The following is a 21,236-nucleotide window of genomic DNA, read 5'->3' on the forward strand; positions in this document are numbered from 1 at the left end:
GAAGAGTCCCAGACAGGATAAACCCAAGGAGAAACATGCCGAGACACATAGTAATCAAATTGGCAAAAATTAAAGACAAAGAAAAATTATTGAAAGCAGCAAGAGAAAAACAACAAATAACATACAAGGGAACTCCCATAAGGTTAACAGCTGGTTTCTCAGCAGAAAGTCTAAAAGCCAGAAGGGAATGGCATGACATATTTAAAGTGATGAAAGGGAAGAACCTACAACCAAGATTACTCTACCCGGCAAGGATCTCATTCAGATTCGACAGAGAAATCAAAAGCTTTACAGACAAGCAAAAGCTAAGAGAATTCAGCAGCACCAAACCAGCTGTACAACAAATGCTAAAGGAATTTCTCTAAGTGGGAAACACAAGAGAAGAAAAGGACCTACAAAAACAAACCCAAAACAATTAAGAAAATGGTCATAGGAACATACATATCAATAATTACCTTAAAAGTGAATGGATTAAATGCTCCCACCAAAAGACACAGGCTGGCTGAATGGATACAAAGACAAGACCCATCTATATGCTGTACACAAGAGACCTGCCTCAGACCTAGGAACACATACAGACTGAAAGTGAGGAGATGGAAAAAGATATTCCATGCAAATGGAAATCAAAAGAAAGCTGGAGTAGCAATACTCATATCAGGTAAAACAGACTTTAAAATAAAGATTTCCTTGTTACAAGAGACAAGGAAGGACACTACATAATGATCAAGGGATCAATCCAAGAAGAAGATATAACAATTATAAATCTATATGCACCCAACATAGGAGCACCTCAATACATAAGGCAACTGCTAACAGCTTTAAAAGAGGAAATCAACAATAACACAATAATAGTGGGGGACTTTAACACCTTACTTAAACCAATGGACAGAAAATTTCTGTGCAAACAGAAAATTAATAAGGAAACACAAGCGTTAAATGACACAGTAGACGAGGTAGATTTAATTGATATTTATAGGACATTCCATCCATAAACAGCAGATTACACTTCTTCTCAAGCACTCACGGAACATCCTCCAGGATAGATCACATCTTGGGTCACAAATCAAGCCTCAGTAAATTAACAAAATTGAAATCATATCAAGCATCTGTTCTGACCACAATGCTATGAGATTAGAAGTCAGTTACCGGGAAAAATAACGTAAAAAACACAAACACATGGAGGCTAAACAACACATTACTAAATAACCAAAAGATCACTGAAGAAATCAAAGAGGAAATCAAAAAATACCTAGAGACAAATGACAATGAAAACAAGACGATCCAAATCCTCTGGGATACAGCAAAAGCAGTTCTAAGAGGGAAGTTTATAGCAATACAATCCTACCTCAAGAAACAAGAAAAGTCTCAAATAAACAATCTAACCTTACACCTAAAGGAACTAGAGAAAGAAGAACAAACAAAACCCAAAGTTAGCAGAAAGAAAGAAATCATAAAGGTCAGAGCAGAAATAAATGAAATAAAAACAAAGAAAACAGTAGCAAAGATCAATAAAACTAAAAGCTGTTTCTCTGAGAAGATAAACAAAATTGATAAACCATTAGCCAGACTCATCAAGAAAAAGAGGGAGAGGAATCAAATCAAGAAAATTAGAAATGAAAAAGGAGAAGTTACAACAGACACCACAGAAATACAAAACATCCTAAGAGACTACTACAGGCAACTCTATGCCAATAAAATGGACAACCTGGAAGAAATGGACAAATTCTTGGAATGCTATATCCTTCCAAGACTGAACCAGGAAGAAGTAGAAAATATGAACAGACCAGTCACAAGTAATGAAATTGAAACTGTGATTAAAAACCTTCTAACAAACAAAAGTCTAGGACCAGATGGCTTCACAGGTGAATTCTGTCAAACATTTAGAGAAGAGCTAACACCCATCCTTCTCAAACTCTTCCAAAACATTGCAGAGGAAGGAACACTCCCAAACTCATTCTATGAGGCCACCATCACCCTGATACCAAAACCAGACAAAGTTACTACAAAAAAAGACAATTACAGACCAATATCACTGATGAATATAGATGCAAAAATCCTCAACAAAATACTAGGAAACAGAATCCAACAACACATTAAAAGGATCATATACCATGATAAAGTGGGATTTATCCCAGGGATACAAGGATTCTTCAGTATAAGCAAATCAATCGATGTGATACACCATATTAACAAATTGAAGAAGAAAAACGATATGATCATCTCAATAGATGCAGAAAAAGTGTTTGACAAAGTTCACCCATTTGTGATAAAAACTCTCCAGAATGTGGGCATAGAGGGAACCTACCTCAACATAATAAAAGCCATATATGACAAACCTACAGCAAACATCATTCTCAATGGTGAAAAACTGAAAGCATTTCCTCTAAGATCAGGAACAAGACAAGGATGTCCACTCTTGCCACTGTTATTCAACAGAGTTTTGGAAGTCCTAGCCACGGCAATCAGAGAAGAAAAAGAAATAAAAGGAATACAAATTGGAAAAGAAGAAGTAAACCTGTCACTGTTGGCAGATGACATGATACTATACATAGAGAATCCTAGAGATGCCACCAGAAAACTACTAGAGCTAATCAATGAATTTGGTAAAGTAGCAGGATACAAAATTAATGCACAGAAATCTCTTGCATTCCTATACACGAATGGTGAAGAATCTGAAAGAGAAATCAAGGAAACACTCCCATTTACCATTGTACCAAAAAGAATAAAATACCTAGGAATAAACCTACCTAGGGAGACAAAAGACCTGTATGCAGAAAACTGTAAGACACTGAGGAAAGAAATTAAAGATGATACAAACAGATGGGGAGATATACCATGTTCCTGGATTGGAAGAATCAATATTTTGAAAATGACTATACTATCCATAACAATCTACAGATTCAATGCAATCCCTGTCAAATTACCAATGGCATTTTTTACAGAACTAGAACAAAAAATCTTAAAATTTGTATGGAGACACAAAAGACCCCGAATGGGCAAAGCAGTCTTGAGGGAAAACAGCAGAGCTGGAGGAATCAGACTCCCTGACTTCGGACTATACTACAAAGCTACTGTAATCAAGACAATATGGTACTGGCACAAAAACAGAAATACAGATCAATGGAACAGGATAGAAAGCACAGAGGTAAACCCACGCACCTGTGATCAACTAATCTATCACAGAGGAGGCAAGGATATACACTGGAGAAAAGACAGTCTCTTCAATAAGTGGTGCTGGGAAAACTGGACAGCTACATGTAAAAGAATGAAATTAGAACACTCCCTAACACCGTACACAAAAATAAACTCAAAATGGATTAGAGACCTAAATGTAAGAGCAGCCACTATAAAACTCTTAGAGGAAAACACAGGATGAACACTCTTTGACATAAATCACAGCCAGATCTTTTTTTGATCCGCCTCCTAGAGTAATGGAAATAAAAACAAAAATAAACATATGGGACGTAATGAAATTTAAAAGCTTTTGCACAGCGAAGGAGACTACAAAACAAGACGAAAAGACTACCTTCAGAATGGGAGAAAATATTTGCAAAAGAATCAATGGACAAAAGGTTAATCTCCAAAATATATAAACAGCTCATGCAGCTCAATATTAAAAAGACAGACAACCCAATCGAAAAATGGGCAGAAGACAGACCTAAATAGACATTTCTCCAAAGAAGACATACAGATGGCCAAGAAGCACATGAAAAGCTGCTCAACATCACTAATCACTAGAGAAATGCAAATCAAAACTACAATGAGGTATCACCTCACACCAGTTTGAATGGGCATCATCAGAAATGCTACAAACAACAAATGCTGGAGAGGGTGTGGAGAAAAGGGAGCTGTCTTCCACTGTTGGTGGGAATGTATATTGTTACAGCAACTATGGAGAACAGTATGGAGGTTCCTTAAAAAACTAAAAATAGAATTACCATATGACCGAGCAATCCCACTACTGGGCATATACCCAGAGAAACTGATAATTCAAAAAGACACATGCACCCTGGTGTTCATTGCAGCACTATTTACAGTAGCCAGGTCATGGAAGCAACATAAATGCCCCTCAACAGAGGAATGGATAAAGAAGTTGTACATATATACAGTGGAATATTACTCAGCCATAAAAAGGAAGGAGATTGGGTCATTTGTAGAGACGTGGATGGATCTAGGGACTGTCATACAGAGTGAAGTAAGGTAGAAGGTGAAAAACCAATATCATATATTAACACATATATGTGGAACCTAGAAAAATGATACAGTTGAATGGTTTGCAGGGCATAAATTGAGACACAGATGTAGAGAACAAACGCATGGACACCAAGGGGGGAAAGTGGCGGGCTGGGGGGAGGGGCGTGGTGTGATGAATTGGGAGACTGGGATTGACATATATACGCTAATATGTATAAAATGGATAATAAGAACCTGCTGTATAAAAAAATAAAATAAAATCCAAAAAATTTTTTTTGAAAAATTGTGGTAAAATATACATAACATGGAACTTACCACTAAAACCATTTTAAAGTGTACAGCTTCGTGGCATTAAGTACATTCACATTGTTTTGTAACTATCACAAGTGTCCATCTCCAGAACTTTTTCATCTTCCCAAAGTGAAACTCTGTACTCGTTGAAGAGTAGCTGCCCATTTCTCTCTTACCCCCAGTCCTTGGCAACTACCATTCTGCTTTCTGTCTCTATGAATTTGACTACTCTTGGTTCCTCATGTAAGTTGAATCATACAACGTTTGTCTTGTTGTATATGGCTTATTTCACTTAGCATAATGTCTTCAAGTTTTACCCATGTTGTAGCATGTGTCTGAATTTCCTTTTTAAGGCTAAATAGTATTCCATTGTATGGATATATACCACATTTTGTTTATGTGTTCATCCATTGATGGACATTTAGTTTGTTTGGCTGTTGTGAGCCTTCTGCTCTGAACATTGGTGTACAGATATCTGTAGTCCCTGCTTTCAATTCTTTGACATATACCTAGGAGTAGAATTTCTGGGTTATATGGTAGTTCTATGTTTAACTTTTTGAAGAATCTCTATACTGTGTTCCACAGTTTGTGCACCATTATATAGTCCCACCAGCAATGTGCAGTGGGTACCAACTTCTCCACCTCCTCACCAACACTTGTTTTCTGTTTGTTTGCTTTTGGTAATCGCCATCCTAATGGGTGTGACGTGGTACCTCATTGTGGTTTTCATTTTCATTGCCATAATGATCAGTGATGTTAAACATCTTTTCACATTATTGGCCATTTGTATATTTTCTTTGGAGAAATGTCTGTTCAAGTCCTTTGCCCATTTTTGCCCGTTTTTAAATCAGGTTGGTTGGTTGTTGCCAAGTTTTAGCCAATTAGCCTTTTGATTTGCAAATACTTTTAAGAGAGTGTTTGCTCTGTGGTGCCTTATGAATATATGTTCATTTATCTTGTTTATTTTTAAAAACCTTTTTCTGTATAGATAGATAGGTAGATAATCAGTCAATGCATAAGTAATAAATAGTTTTTTTTTTGTCCCAACAGTATATCCTTTCAGGTTCTGATGACTTCAACCTGTACATGTGGAGAATTCCTGCAGATCCAGAAGCAGGTGAGTGTATCCCGAGTGTGAACCTGCTGCTAATGTTGGCTCTATTGACCTCCTGCATGCTGTGCCCTGAAAGGGCAGATCTTTAGCAGTAGAGGAAGATATTTCTCTTTTAATACAAAAAATTTTTTGGAAAGTGACCAAAGTAAATTTTAAAATAAAAATTAGGAGCCAAATTTAGCTATAACCTTCATGCATACCCTTATCTGACATAATCATGCTCAGATTTTTTTCCTCCTAAGAACTTTTCTTTAGACTTCATAGATCTCCTTTATGTCCATTTTCCTCTCTCCTGTTTCACACTTGGAGTATTATTACCTTGCTTTTTACATGCTTTTCCTTTATTATTCATGTGCACATTCCTGCTTATGACTCTACAAACAGTTGGTAGGGCCTCTGCCTTTCTTTTAGCCTCCCTGGTGATGTTAGGTAAAGGGAAACTTTCTTTGTTGATGGACAGATATACTCCCTGGAGTTTGGCTAACCCCAGACATGAGAGAAATTAGGAAGAAATATTTCTGCTTTTGCTCTAGATGTATTCTGAAAAAGAGCCTGCTGCTTTCCATAAATTTGGATCTAGGCCATCTGAGCTTTCAGGCAGTGCAGACCATTCTTCATTCTTTTTTTTTTTTTTTTTTGCGATACGTGGGCCTCTCACTGTTGTGGCCTCTCCCGTCGCGGAGCACAGGCTCCAGACGCGCAGGCTCAGTGGCCATGGCTCACGGGCCCAGCCGCTCCGCGGCATGTGGGATCTTCCCAGACCGGGGCACAAACCTGTGTCCCCCGCATCGGCAGATGGACTCTCAATCACTGCACCACCAGGGAACCCTCTTCATTCTTGATAATAGTGTCCTCACGTGCTCAGATGAGTGTTACACTGGTTGCTTCCTACTGGTAGAAAAATGTCTATTTTTTGTTCTCAGGACAGCTCAGTACAGCCGTCTGCTCCAGGTGATACATGGCATCAAACTGGAAAATGGCCATCAGGAAAGTAATAGAGGACTGTGCTGATTATATTACACAAGATGTGTCTAGTGCTCAGAGTTTAGGAAAGTTGTTGGCTTGCCTATTGCTGAATTAACAATATTGTTACCTAACATCTGCCTTTCAAAACTTGTTGAGGCTTACTTTTGGAAACTATCCCGTTGCTGTGGTCTGGTTACTAAACAAGTTACAAAAGACCTTTTTCCCCTTCTGGAATTTGGAAAGCATGAGTGAAGCATCTTACCTTTGAAGCACTACCAGATGGGACAGCAACAGTCTATCTGAACAGAAAGTGATGTTCCAGCACTAGAGATAGTTCTGTTTTAAGTCTCCTACCCCCGTAAGTCCTAGATTGATTAGCTGAGAAATAATCTATGGGCTTAATTGTATCTTTTACCTGATCTTGAAAAGCTTTTCATTATTAAGTCAGTGTGGCTTTTAAAACAGAAAGTGGATCATCCCCTCCCCCAGGACTGTCCTCTGGAATCTTTTTCATGTTTGTATTGAGAGAAGGGGAAAGAATTAGCAGTAGTATTGTAGATTTTTTCACCTCCTGATGATTTCTGTACTGACTTAGGGTACAGGCCACTGTTAGGCTGTCTTTATATGTAGATGGGTGTGCAATCTCTGGGTTGACAGGGACCCTCATAGCTGATTTAGGATTCCAGTATCAAAACTGGGAAATGGGTGCCTGGACCTTCCAAGGATTGTATAGGCACAGCTGGTTTAAAGGAATCCATTTCTAGATTCTCAGATTCCATGTGTATTGTCCTTTCCCACCTCCCCTTTTCCCTTTGTCCTTCCCCCATTTTACAGAAAAACAAACAAATAAGCAGACAAACAAAAAACACCAGAAAATTGGAAGTACTCCAGAAATTTCTGGCCACTTGAACCTTGGCATGGTGCACTGCCCTTAAGGTGTAAAAACCTCTAAGATGCCAAAAAAGCGGAAGTATCCTTTAATCATAGGGCTATAACCCAACCCTCCACCATCTTCTACCTTATCTTCTTAGGCACTTACAATAAATTGCTCCTTTTTATAATAATTGGTTTTTATAAAACATTAAAAGTATATCTGTTTTGATCAATTGTGTTCCAGTAAGTATTGTAATGGTAACTCAAATCCAATACAGAAATGTTAACACTTAGAGCCTTACAGTCTCTAAGTACACAGTCACAGTAAATAAAGAAAATTTTAAGTTTGTAATTATATTTTTATTGGTGAAACTATGATAGATTTTCATTAAAATATATTAGGTTGAAATTTGGGGGGAGGTAGGTAAAGTAGAAATATTATTTCCAGGAGGAAAAGGGAATGATATAAAATTTCTATTAAAAAATAAATTGTAAGACGTCAGATTCCACATAGGATGCAGTAGGTAGCTCCTATTGCAATAAGTACAAAAATCAAATTACAAAAGGCATATTTTTAAAGATGTCAGAGAGCTGTGGTTACAAAGTCTGCGAGGAGAACTGAAGTTCAGAAGAAGGAAGAGCCCTTCCTAACTGAGCAGAAGGTGCTGGCCATGTTCTTTCCTGAGGGCATCTATGTACAGGCTGTAGTTTGGGCTGCCATGGACAGACTCTACCAGGGTCAAAAGAAATCAGAGTTTTCGATGGCCACATGTGTTGATAGGATAGACTGGATTCTAGAGGAACCCCAAACACATGACCAGTCTTCCCTATAGGACATTTGCTGGGTGCTGGGGTTGCCCTGGGAGCTAGGGGGCTAGGCTGGAAAGCAGAATGAAATGCCCATAGTATACAGTGCTTAGGAGACCAAGTTCCCCTAGTGGGAAGGTCCTGCTCCACAGGGCATTTTGAACCTACTTGGGAAAGGATGATAAAGAGGTAAGATTAAAACCTCCAAAGAACAGAATGTTCAGAGCAGAGAACAGAGGTTTGACAGGCTCTCCATCAAAAGTCCAAAAGGACTACACTTGAGGATGGAGCTGGGCCAGAAAGGCCGAGTGTAATATCCTACAATCTCCTGGTACGTAAGTAGGACACGAACTTCCATTAGTGGAAGAGATCTGCAACAAGCATGCCACAGGTCTCGCCTTTGAGACATTTGAAACCAGAAGTAGACTTGGGACTTCCCTGGTGGTCCAGTGGTTGAGAATCTGCCTTCCAATGCAGGGGACGCGGGTTCAGTCCCTGCTCAGAGAACTAAGATCCCACATGCCGTGGGGCAACTAAGCCCACACGCCACAATTAAAGAGCCACCGTGCCACAACTAGAGAGAAGCCCTCGCGCCACAACGAAAGATCCTGCATGCCGCAACGAAGATTGCACATGCCACAGCTAAGAACAGATGCAGCCAAATAAATATTTTTAAAAAAAGAAGAAGTAGACTTATTCAACCCAGTGCTGACCTGGTTCCTTCTGATTGGATTGAGGGTGATCAGCCCCTTCTTTTCTCAAGGGTGGAATGGGTAAATGCATATGGAGGAAACAGCTTTCATCTCTATTAGTTTGCTAGGGCTGCCATAACAAAATCCCACAGACTGTAAACATCAGAACCATGTTTTCTCACAGTTTTGGAGGCTAGATGTTCAAAATCAAGGTTCTGAGAAGTTCGATTTCTCCTGAGGCCTCTCTCCTTTGGCTTGCAGATGACTGCCTCCTCATTGTGTTCTCACATGGCCTTTTCTCTGTGTACATACATCGCTGGTGTCCCTTCCTCTTCTTATGAGGATGTCAGTCTTATTGGATTAGAATCCTTCCCTTATGACTTTGTTTAACCTTAATTATCTCCTTAAAGCCCCTCTTTCCAAATAGTCACATTGGGAGTTGGGGCTTCAACATACGAATTTGCAAGAGACACAGTTCAGTCCATAGCAGTCTCCATGGTTCTTTATCCTCAATGTCCAGCATACAATAAAAAAATTATGAGACATGAAAATGTGGTCAGTAATCAAAAGAAGCCAACCCACAATATTATCTAAATATTGAAGTCAAACAGTCAGGAACTTGAAATGTTGTAAATGTGATAAAGAAAATAGAAATGATGAATGGACAAAATGGATAAAAAGATGGAGAATTTCAACAGAGAATTGGAATCTACCTAGAAAAAAAAATCATGTAGAATTGAAAAATATGTCTAAAACTAAGAATTTTTTGGATTTGTTTAACCTTGAGAGGACAGGCTTGGTGAAGAGAAGACAGGTCAATAAAAGACATTCAAACTGAAGGACGATAAGAATGGAGAATGGAAAAAGCAAAGCAGAGAGTGTAAGAGACAAGTGGGACACAGGTGATCTAACATATGAAATTGGAATCCCAGAAGGATAAGAGAGAGAAAGTGAAGCAGAGCAATATATGAAGAGATAATGACTGAAAGTTTCCAGAACAAATGAAATATGCCAATTCTCAGATTCAAGAAACTCAGTAACCACAAGCGGAATAAATAAATACAACACACCTAGGCATATCATGTCAGACTATTGAAAACGAAAGATAATGAGAAAAAGCCCAAAAGCAGTCTGAGAAAATGGACAAATTACCTGTAAGTAAGCAACAATAAGATTGATGGTCAAATTATGGAAGCCAGAATATAGTAGAATGATAACCCTAAAGTGCTTAAAGAATTAAAACCTGCCAACCTAGAATTCTAGGGAACCTAGAATCCAGGGAAAATATCTTTCAAAATTATAGGTAAAATAGAAGACATTTTAGAAAAAAGAAATTATAGAATTTTAATATAATCACTTAGCAGCCCTCAGTGAATTAATGCCTCTAAACATTGAGCATCTACAGCTGTTCACATCACAAAAAGAAAGGCAACTAGACATTAAGAGTCTCCTGATGAAGGGACACGATGGTGCCTAAGGTCTTGCAAAATAAAATAACCCTGAATCTAATGAGACCTCAGGATCCAGCTTTCAATTTGCAGGTAGCACAGAGGACAGAGGAGTGTTCTGTACTATGTTGTGAGGATATAGGTCAAATGATCTGTGTTCTTCAACAAGTATTTACATTTTGATGAGAAAAGGAAGGATGGACAGGAGAAAATCTATTGTATAAGAAACCCAAAAGATACATTAAAACAAAAAACAGGCAAAACTAAAGTATTTAGAAGGGAATTCCCTGGCAGTCCATGGTTAGGACTCCGAGTTTTCACTGCCGAAGGCCCAGGTTCGATCCCTGGTCGGGGAACTGAGATCCCACAAGCTGCACGGTGTGACCCAAGAATAAATAAATAAATAAACTATTTAGGAATGCATACTTGGATGAATAAAATTATTTTTAAAAGCAGGGAAGCGATTAATGTACAAGTCAGGATAATGATTTCTTTAGGGGAGGGAAGGGGCTGTAATAGGAATGAAGCATATAGAGGCCTCTGAATGGCCAGGAAAAATTCCATTTCTTGAGACCTGGGTTATACAGGTGTTCACCTTAAAAAACTTCATTAAGCTATGCTTTTTTTTTTTTCGGTACGCGGGCCTCTCACTGCCGCGGCCTCTCCCGCCGCGGAGCACAGGCTCCAGACGTGCAGGCCCAGCGGCCATGGCCCACGGGCCCAGCCGCTCCGCGGCATGCGGGACCCTCCCGGACTAGGGCACAAACCCGCATCCCCCGCATCATCAGGTGGACTCCCAACCACTGCACCACCAGGGAAGCTCCTAAGCTATACTTTTTATGCTGTTTTCTGTATCCTTTTTATACTCCTTGATGAAAAAAGAAAAAGAAAAAAATTAGTGAATAAACATTGGACAAAGAATAAATCACAAAAGAAAATTTTCTTAAATGAATAAAAATGAAAACATGATATCCCAGCAGAAGCATTCACATGCTGCATGTTTTTAGCCCAGATCAGTGGTCTGTAGAATTTTCTGTTCACATACATATCCCCACAATAATTTTTTTTTGAGTTATAACTTACATATATTAAAGTACACTTTTATTTAGGAATAACTTAAACCCTCTGCTAGGTTGCCCCCCATGATAGGGTGCTTGTTGCCCCAGGGCAACTCCAGTGATTAGAAAGTTCTTATATGTAGGCTCTCTATTTTTAAATGTTGGCAGTTCATAGTTTTTAAAAACATTTAGAAAGGTTCAGCAAGCCAAACATAAAAGGGCTAAATGTGGCCTCGTGTTCTAGCTTTGAATGCTTAGATAACGAAAAATCTGTCAGGAAATTCCTCATCTAATCTACTGCCATTTTGACTTAAACAAATCTGGAAAAGGCTGAGCTCGCTCTCTCTGTTCATGCCAGTTGAAAGTAAGATACTGAGGCAGGCTATGGGAGGAAGCTGGCTTGTTGTTATATGCCTTAATGGCATAATCAGATGACACACAATCTGCATTTATTGAATACCTGCTGTGTGCTTCTCAGTGTGAGCCACAAGCAAGAGCATCTTTTTCTTCTCCATTCTCCTGTTCAGAAAGACTGACAATCACTGGAGAAATTTTTTTGCTACACAAACTCCAAAGAGATGAAGTTTATTTATTATATAAACAACACAGAATTAGCCAGTTGGCTAAGTAATTCACATAGGGCTTCCTCAATCATTTCAAGATGTAAGAACTAATACCCACTGTAAAACTTCCTACCTGGAGGATTAGGCTCAATTTTTTTAGTTGATGTCAAATAATTACTCATTTCTCAAAACCTCTTTAAAAATCAGAGGAAGGAACTGGGGATTTTGCTGTAGCAAAGAAGCCCATCAGAATATATTTTACACCTACGAAGTACGTAGGAGGAGCATCTGTTTCTATGTGATAATTCTGAAGATAAAATTAACAGGCTGGCCATTATCTATAGAGCCAGTATGGTGTATGGGAAGGAGCGTTAGGCTTAAGATCATACCTGGATTAAAGTCTGCAGTACTTCCAGTAACCAAATGATTGAGTGATTCTAGGCAGGTTATATAATAGCAGTTGTCTGAGTCTCAGTTTCTTCTGTAAAATTGCTACCTCCACCCCCCGCCCTACCACCTCATATTGTGGATGACTTAACAGCCTTGGAGGCTTTCTGAAAACTAGGTGCTTTCAAATGTAAGACATTGTTACTGCTGTGTGTAAGATCAATGCCCATAGATCCATAATTTCCAGAGCATTGCTGCCTAGTAACCTAGGTAATAGACGTGTAATGGGTTTACATTTGGTAGATGTTGGTGTCTCTGGAAAATATTCATACGGCCTTCTCCTTCCCTTTTCCCTAATTCTTGTTGGAAAGGACTTTAGGGTTTTCACTGATAGAATTGCTTCCCCTGAGATATGCCTCTACACTAAGACCTTACTATTTATGGAAAGAAGCAGAATGTAATAGAGTTGGTAGGCCTGGGTTTAAATTCCTGATGCATTCGTCTCTTAGTTGGAGGCTTTGGAAAAATGGTTTAATCTTGCCAAACTTTCTTCATCTGTAAAATAAGAATATTAACAATGCAAACAATAACAACAGTAGTAATGATATCTGCTTTCTTAGGGATATTGTGAGGGTGCTCAGTAGCTACTAAATGTTGCTGTTCCTCATTTTAAAAGCTTTCTCCCTTTTAACTTGCCTCTGAAAAACTCCTTAGAGACCAAGCCATGGTGCTCATCTGGTGCCCTCCTGAATGGTCAGTTGAGATTTTCTTGCATCAAGGCTGCTCTTGACTCATCAGTAGTTTAAGAGGGGGGAAGTTATACGACAGTTTTTTCCCTGAATAGAGGGGAAAACATGCAGCTTCACTGCCAGGTCACTGCAGCCACCCCCCACTGACAGTAGGCTGTTGAAGTCGGCTGGAAACAGCTGTAAATGTATTTCCATGGGCCTGCATACGTGTGCCTACTCCTTTTTCTAGACATGCATTTACTCTCAGTGAGTTAGGCCTGGGCATCTGCTTTTTCCTCCCATGTAATAGGAAGAACAGCTGTTTTTAATTGGCCACAAGTAGTTGGTTGCAAACACATGTGAAGTACAGATGAAAGAAGAACTTAGTGTAATTGACTTTTTTTGTACAATTAAGCATTGCTGTCTGTGGAGCTCTTTGAGCTTTACTGACAGCACTGGCTGTCCCATCTGGCTTTTCTTAACTCTTAAGTGGTTACAGGATCCTCAGGAGGCAGCCACTGCTCTCTCTGTATTGTCAGTACCCTGATTGTATTTCTCTTTATGGTTTGAAACTTGGAGCCCTGGGAGTGTTCACTAGGGCCTTTTGGAATTACTAAGAGGTTGTTTGGACAACTCTTTTAGATATGTGAGGAAAAGAAAGAGTCCCTTGCCCCTCATGGCTCCTCATTAACTCTACCAGTGGAGTCAGGAATGAAATAGATTAATTGCCTGGACAGGTACTTACCAAACCTCCTTTTGGTAGATAACAGCTTTAGCCTTCTGCTTCAAGCCTTGTTCCAGAGGAAATAATGAGATTTACTTTAATTTGTTCACTTACTGAGTATCCTCAGATAAAACATTATGCAAATCCTATGGGTGATTGAAAAATGAATCCTTTCTTGCCTTCCAAGAACTTCCAGTCTAAGAGGGATGAGAAAAGGGTATGTGTGTATGGGCACGCTAAATTTAAAAATGGATCCAAAGCCCATAAAAACGATGATTAAGGAGGGCTTGAAGAGGTTCGGGGCATCAGTGAAGCTTTCATGGAATTAGCCTTCAGAGGACTGTGAAGGATAAGTAGGATCTTAGCTACTTTATTTCTCTGCTCTTAACTATAGTCAAAACACAATAAAAGAAACACACAAAGTTGACAGCAGGAAGATGGAGAAAGACACTTGGGTAATCCGCATGTTGGATGGTGAAGCCCACTAATGGAGATTGGGTTCTTTCCTGCATGCTTATATTCCGCAGTCTAATACACTCACACCTTTTCGTTCATTCATCAGATACTTGTTGAAAATTTACCATGTACTAGGTAGAGACTATTCTAGAGGCTTAGGATACAGCAGAAGAACAAAAGAGCCCTGCCATCATGGAGCTTACATTCTAGCAGGGGAAACAGACAATTAACAATAGATACAGTAAATTATATAGTATGTTTAAAAGGTTAGAAGTGCTTTGGAAAAAGAAAAAATAGAGCAGAATAAGGGGGATAGAAAGTGGTATGGGAACAGAGTCAGGGAAATGTAATTTTAGATAGGATATTCAGTATAGTCCTCACTGAGAAGGTCACATTTGAACAAAACCTCAAATTGGTGAGAGAGCCTTGCAGAAATCTGGGGTAAGTGCATTTCAGGTAGAACCAGTGTGAAGGTTTTGAAGTGAGAATGTGCCTGAGGGGAGAATAGTAGGGCTTAGTCATAGAGGTAAATGGGGTATAGGGTGTCCAATCATGTAGGCTTTTATTGTGAGTGACGTGGGGAGCCATTAGAGAATTTTGAGCAGAGGATTGACATGATCTGACTTATTTTAACAGCATCACTCTGACTACTGAGTTGAGGGTAGATAGTGGGAGTGGGGCTGCCAACGGTAGAAATGAGGAGAACTAGTAGGATTCTCTCACACAGGTGAGCTGTGGTGGTGGCTTGAACCAAGGTAATAGGGGTTGAAGTCTAGATATATTTTGAAAGTAAAGCCAAAAAAGGGGGAGGGGGTACTTCCCTGGTGGTCCAGTGGCTAAGACTCCACGCTCCCAATGCAAGGGGCCCGGGTTCGATCCCTGGTCGGGGAACTAGATGCCACATGCATGCTGCAACTAAGAAGCCCGCATGCCGCAACTAAAACCTGTCACAGCCTAAATAAATAAATTTTTTTTTTTTAAAGTAAAGCTATCAGGATTTCCTAATAGATTAGATTGGGGGAGAAAGGGAAAGCAGGTAGAGTTTAATATCTCTCTTAAACAACCAGGTAGAGTTGTTGAATAAACACTTTGGATGTTAGAGGTATGGAGGTCTGGAGTTCAAGAAAGACCTGGACTAGAGATAAAAATTTTTTTGATATCATATAGGTAGTATCTAAAGCCACAGACTGGATGAGAACACCAGTGACTGAGATCAGCAGTGAGTGAAGTATAGGTAGTTTAAGAGAAGAGGACCAAAAACTGAGCCCTAAGGCATTCTTATGTTAAGAAGGCAGGGAGGGGACTTCCCTGGTGGTCCAGTGGTTGAGACTCTGCACTTCCACTGCAGGGGACATGGGTTCGATCCCTGGTCGGGGAAATAAGATCCTGCATGCTGCGCTGAGTAGCCCCCAAAAAACAGCCAGGGAGAAGAGCCAAAAAGGGAAATCAACAAGGAGTCACCAGTGAGGTAGCAGGAAAACCAAAAGAGGGTGATCCTAGGAGGGCAGTGAAAAAAGCGTGCCAAAGGGGAGGCAATTCTGTTGAATCTTGCTAATAAGTCAAATAAGACGAGTTAGGATGGGAACTGAATTAACCATTGGATTCTTTGGTGAATATCACCAAGCCCAAGTCTTATTGCTTAGGGAAGGACTAGGTAATTACAGAGATTTGAAGTCCATTGCATCATGGCAATAACCATTGTTACCTGATTTTTTTACTTCTTTTCCTGCAAAGTAGTACCACTCCTTTATGTCCTTGCTTCCCATTGTGCCCTGTCAGTGTGTTCTGCAGGCTTTTGTTTGCTACTCGAGTCTAGAGCTACCAGATGAAGTTTTCCCATGCTTCCAGCATTTCCTATACCAATATCTGTCTTTTTTTTTTTTTTTTTTTTTTTTTTTTTGCGGTACACGGGCCTCTCACTGTTGTGGCCTCTCCCGTTGCAGAGCAACAGGCTCTGGACGCGCAGGCTCAGCGGCCATGGCTCACGGGCGCAGCTACTCTGTGGCATGTGGGATCTTCCCGGACTGGGGTACAAACCTGTGTCCCCTGCATCAGCAGGCGGACTCTCAACCACTGCGCCACCAGGGAAGCCCGGTTATATAGTTCTTGGCAAAAATACTCCCCACCTAACTTTTTCCAACTCGATTCTCCTGTTGATGAGCAGGCTCTGGTTAGATAATGGAGGAGAGGAGGCCCCAAGGTCGTACTGGTATTGGCATCTTGACATTAGCCATTTCAGACTAAAGAAATTTATCTGGTATATACAAATCTCCAGAACTGATAAAACATCTATTCTCTAAAAATCATTGTATGTAAACTGTACAGTAGCAGCTGTATTCAATTACTTGAAGCCTGGAAACCAGGAGAGGGACTATAGAGAACCTCTCTGAAGCCCATTCATTGCTATGATTCTCTGTACGCAGCCTGGGTTACCTTATACAGATGGCAGCAATACTTCCTGTACCTGTTTTCACCTTCTGTCTCTTGGCTCTATTGACTTCCTCTTCATTTTCAGATTTTCTGGGTACACATTTGGGTAGGAAGAAGGAGAAATAATCTCTTATTAAAATTGTTGCCAAGGGACTTCCCTGGTGGCACAGTGGTTAAGAATCCGCCTGCCAGTGCAGGGGACACGGGTTTGAGCCCTGGTCTGGGAAGATCCCACATGCCGCAGAGCAGCTAAGCCCATGTGCCACAACTACTGACCCTGCACTCTAGAGCCCGCGCACCACAACTACTGAGCCTGCGTGCCTAGAGCCTTGTTGCTCCGCAACAAGAGAAGCCACCACAATGAGAAGCCCACGCACCGCAATGAAGAGTAGCCCCCACTAGCCACAACTAGAGGAAGCCCGCGTGCGACAACAAATACCCAACACAACCAAAAATAAATAAATTTATTTTTTTTTAAAATTGCTGCCAAGAAGAGAAACCAGATGAAGTCACAGTGCTTGAAAGAGCATTAGAAACAGTTTTTCCATGGTTTGAATTTTCAAGCATTGATACCCTTCAGTTATTCCTTAGATATGAAAGTTATCGTAATTGTATTCTAAGTCATCTTTGACAGAAAGATTGGTTTAGTTGATAAACTTTAGTTCTCTGGTAGCTGATTCTTTAAGACATGAGACCTTCTAACTGTCCTCCTTTGGTGGTACTTATTCTAGAATTGCCCTCTCCTGAAACACTATCCATTTAACAATGGATACCTGCTTTAGTTTTACTAAGTTCCTGCTTTAGTTCAGGCATTGCACCCCAGGTTCTGGGTGTACAAGAGATCCAGTTCTGCTCTCATAGACTATTCAGTGTTGGCAATGTGGTGAAATGTCCTGTGCTGATACTGTAGAGCTTGCAATCACAATACCATTGGATAGAATCTTCTTCCCCTCTTTTAAATTTAGGACTTAAAAAGAAAATCAACTTGTACAATGACTGCCAGAAGGATTTAGAAATCAGTTATAACCTTTTGACTCCACCCCTGTTCAAACCTTTTCATCTCTTAAATGCCACTGTTACAGAGGGAACGATATTAGGCATTATAACCAAACAGACTCTGGTTCAAATACTGGCTCTGCCATTTACTAGCTACTTGGAAGAAGTCACTGAAATTCTCTGAGTCACTTAAATTCTTTTTCTTAGAGGCAGAAGGATTAAACAAGAGATTGGTACTAGGTTCAACCATAAGTTTCTTTGCTAGTGACCACCCCAGTGTGGGTATGAATAGGAGTAGGATGTTGGAAACATAGAATTGAGAAGAGATCCATGAGCAGGACTGCTACTTGTTGAATCAACCATATGTAGAAAAGAAACTCACCCAAAGGAACTCCTTGGGGTGGTGAGATCACTGTATTGAGACAACTGTTTTAGATTCCCATGGATCCCTTTTCCTTAATTCTCTCAAGTTTCTTTGTACTTTGACTAGGCTCAGGTTACCTTCCCCTCCTCCCACTCCACCCTAGGAACCTAGTGCACTCAGGCTGCCTAGGGGTTCCCATCAAGGCAGCCTACCTTTGGTGCTTAAACCTTTCCTGATCCTTTGTCTCCATAAAAACACACCTATGTCCTAGTTACTTTTCTTCTCCTTTATAGTTTATTAACAAACATGATGATGTTGGGCTGAAATATGAATGGCTCTAAATACATTATCCATCCTGAATAATTCAAATATTAATAATGTCAAACATGGGGGAAAATTTAGGCAAAGGGTATTTTTGTCACTCGCAAAGTAGAGTAAGCACCTGGTGCTAGCCAAGTTGGCACCACCAAGGAGCAAATCAGTACAGTCTGAAACCTCTTGCTGTCATAAAAAAAAAGATATGTACACGTCAATAAAGAGGGATATCTTTCATGAGGCAGAAGAGGTGAAGGAGGAATTGTCAGGAGGCCAAAAGCAGAAGACACCTTCTGCAGAACCAGATTATTTCTGGAAAAGGGATGTTGTTCTGGCCGTTTTCCCTCCAGATACTGAGATGAGAAACGTTTGGAATAAATGTTTAAACAAGGTGGAGTTGGGACTGGGATGGAGGCGTGTGGAGCTGAGATAGTGCGTGATGGTACTTTGTGCCCTAGTGGTGCCATGCTCCTGGTAGGGTCTAAGAAGGCACTCATTGCTTAAATAAATGAACACTCATTTGTTTGTGTCTGTATGCATCACATTTTGCCAGTTGGTGTGTACTGAGCTGTTGATGGCTGCTCAGAAGCGACCTTATTCAGAACTTGGGTGCATTTGTTCTGTGTGAATGTGATGCCCTTACCAGTGAAGTTGAACCTTTGAGATTGTCCCGAGTTCATAAATGATGACATTTTCGTCTATAAGTTCTAGGCCTCTGGTACTTTTCGCCATCATTGAAGAAGAAAGCCTACAGGATGGTCCTTAAGATACAGCTTTTCTATCAATGGCCTCCATACATGGTGTATTTAAGGCCCACACTCTCTAATTCTCAATACCTGGGCTCTGCTTATTATGAAAGTGACCCATATCTCCTTTCTTTATCCTTAGTTCTCCCTGCCATCAGAGTGAAGAAGGGATTTTCTCTATTATTTTCCCAGAGGTTTTTGTTTGTTTGCTGTTTTCATTATAGAAAATGAGGGCAACTGGATCAGAGATTTTTTTGCACGTTTAAGTAATTACATGCTTTTGGTTCTGCATGTCCCTGGCTCAGCTGCCACCTGTTCTCAAGCAGTTCAGTCTCATTTTGCTTATGACTGGCCTTTTTTAAGGTAACACTTGGATTCTATCTTGGGGATCAAAACCTTGAGAAATGTTTTAAGTGGCTGTGGCTTCATTGACAATGGAATTGCAGTGGGTGGGCGTGGGCAATGCTTAAAGACTAAATAAAGGCTCTTGGTAAGAGCACATATGCCGAGAGATATTTCATCTTCCTTCTTTCCATAGCATCTTTATCTGTAAGATTAAGCATTCTGCTGGTGGTATAGTTAATAAAATATCTCGGCTCTGGTTCAGAGCTGTTTGTTTGCCATTACTGGAACCTGTTTACTGCCATCTGTTTCGTCATTTGATTTTTGTTTCCTTCTGTCTTCCCAGGTGGCATTGGTAGGGTGGTCAACGGAGCCTTCATGGTGCTGAAAGGGCATCGGTCTATTGTGAACCAGGTCCGATTTAACCCCCACACCTACATGATCTGCTCTTCTGGTGTAGAAAAGATCATCAAGGTGAGGCACCTTACCCTCTTGTCCTTTTAGAGAAATTATTGCAATTCGTAAGTGGAAAAAACTGAATGTATGTAGGACCTCATAGCTAAACATACTGAAGGTCTATCAGAATTCTCAATTGTTTTGACATATTATAAAATATGGAAAACTTGATGTTAAAGAGGGTGGTTTTAAAACCCTCCTTTCAGGGCCATTTTAAAAAATAATCACTAGGTTTTAAAACTAGATACTACCTGTATGCCACTACATTTCCATGGTCTCTGATCTGGAGTCTGATGAATTCTGCTTTCCAAACCCCATCTGGAGGTAAAGAAGCTATCATCCCCAAAGTTACTCTGTGTGCACTTTTCCTTAATTGCCGTCCTCATAACTAAGTGACTACCGGAACCATAGCTCACTTGTCTCAGGACATATCAAAATATCACAACCACATGCATATCAGCCACTGCGTGTGGTTGTGATTGAGGCTAAACACTTGCATCAGCTGCACATTGACTGAATGAACTTAACCCTGCCAAGGAATATTGTTAGAGCTTGCAACTGAGAGACCCAGCCTGGCCTGCATCCACGGAAGGATGGCCCGCTGCCCATCACTCACATTCCAGTTGCTAGTAACCCTTTTCCACATCTCAGAAAATGAGGGTTCAGGGCAAATGACAAATTCTTGAGGACCCTGTAATAACTTGACTATTAAATAAGGATAGATGATATCCCCCCTCCCCAGCAAAACATAAAACTCCTCTTTTTTTTCCCCAAAATGACATTGAAAACCTGAGGGGAGTTTCAGGGGAAAAGTAAAAATTGATTTGTAACAAATTGATAGTTTTCATTTTCTTTCATTCTTTAAAAAAACCCAAAAAACTATACAACTTGTATCTGAGGCAGAGGAAGCTATCAAAAATGTAATGTTGGAGTATGGGTCAATATTTTTATTTGTCCTTATTCCAACTTCCTTTATTTAGATTTTATTGGTCCTGTGGATCAGGGCTGACTTTCAAGATTGCATACATTTATTTACCCATAAATAAACAGGGCTAGAACAGGACTTCTAGATCATTTTTACTGACTTTTCCTTTTGTAGACGATGAGGTTTAAATTGTAAATTTACTGTCTGGGGTTAATTATACAGCTAATTAGTGGTAAGGCTAGCATAGAGCCCTGTTCTTTGTTCTTCCTAGTATACTGCCACATTTACCATGCTAGCGGGAAGACAGCAGGCAGCCTGATGCCCCTGCTGGGTTTGATCATCTCAGTAGTCCTTCACTTGG

At 40.1% G+C, this 21,236-nt stretch overlaps 1 protein-coding gene across 2 annotated transcripts in view; it reads left to right on the top strand.

Moving 5' to 3' along the window:
- DCAF5 (DDB1 and CUL4 associated factor 5) overlaps nt 1-21,236 on the top strand; it is a 93,733-nt gene that overhangs the window by 65,740 nt on the left and 6,757 nt on the right. For both annotated transcript variants that reach the window (XM_065872207.1, XM_065872208.1), the window contains exons 7-8: nt 5,536-5,602; nt 19,841-19,968. In XM_065872207.1, coding sequence (XP_065728279.1) covers nt 5,536-5,602; nt 19,841-19,968 — 195 coding nt within the window. The remainder of the gene's footprint in view (nt 1-5,535; nt 5,603-19,840; nt 19,969-21,236) is intronic.

The sequence above is a fragment of the Phocoena phocoena genome, chromosome 2 (assembly GCF_963924675.1).
Source record: "Phocoena phocoena chromosome 2, mPhoPho1.1, whole genome shotgun sequence".
NCBI classification, from domain to species: Eukaryota; Metazoa; Chordata; class Mammalia; order Artiodactyla; family Phocoenidae; genus Phocoena; species Phocoena phocoena.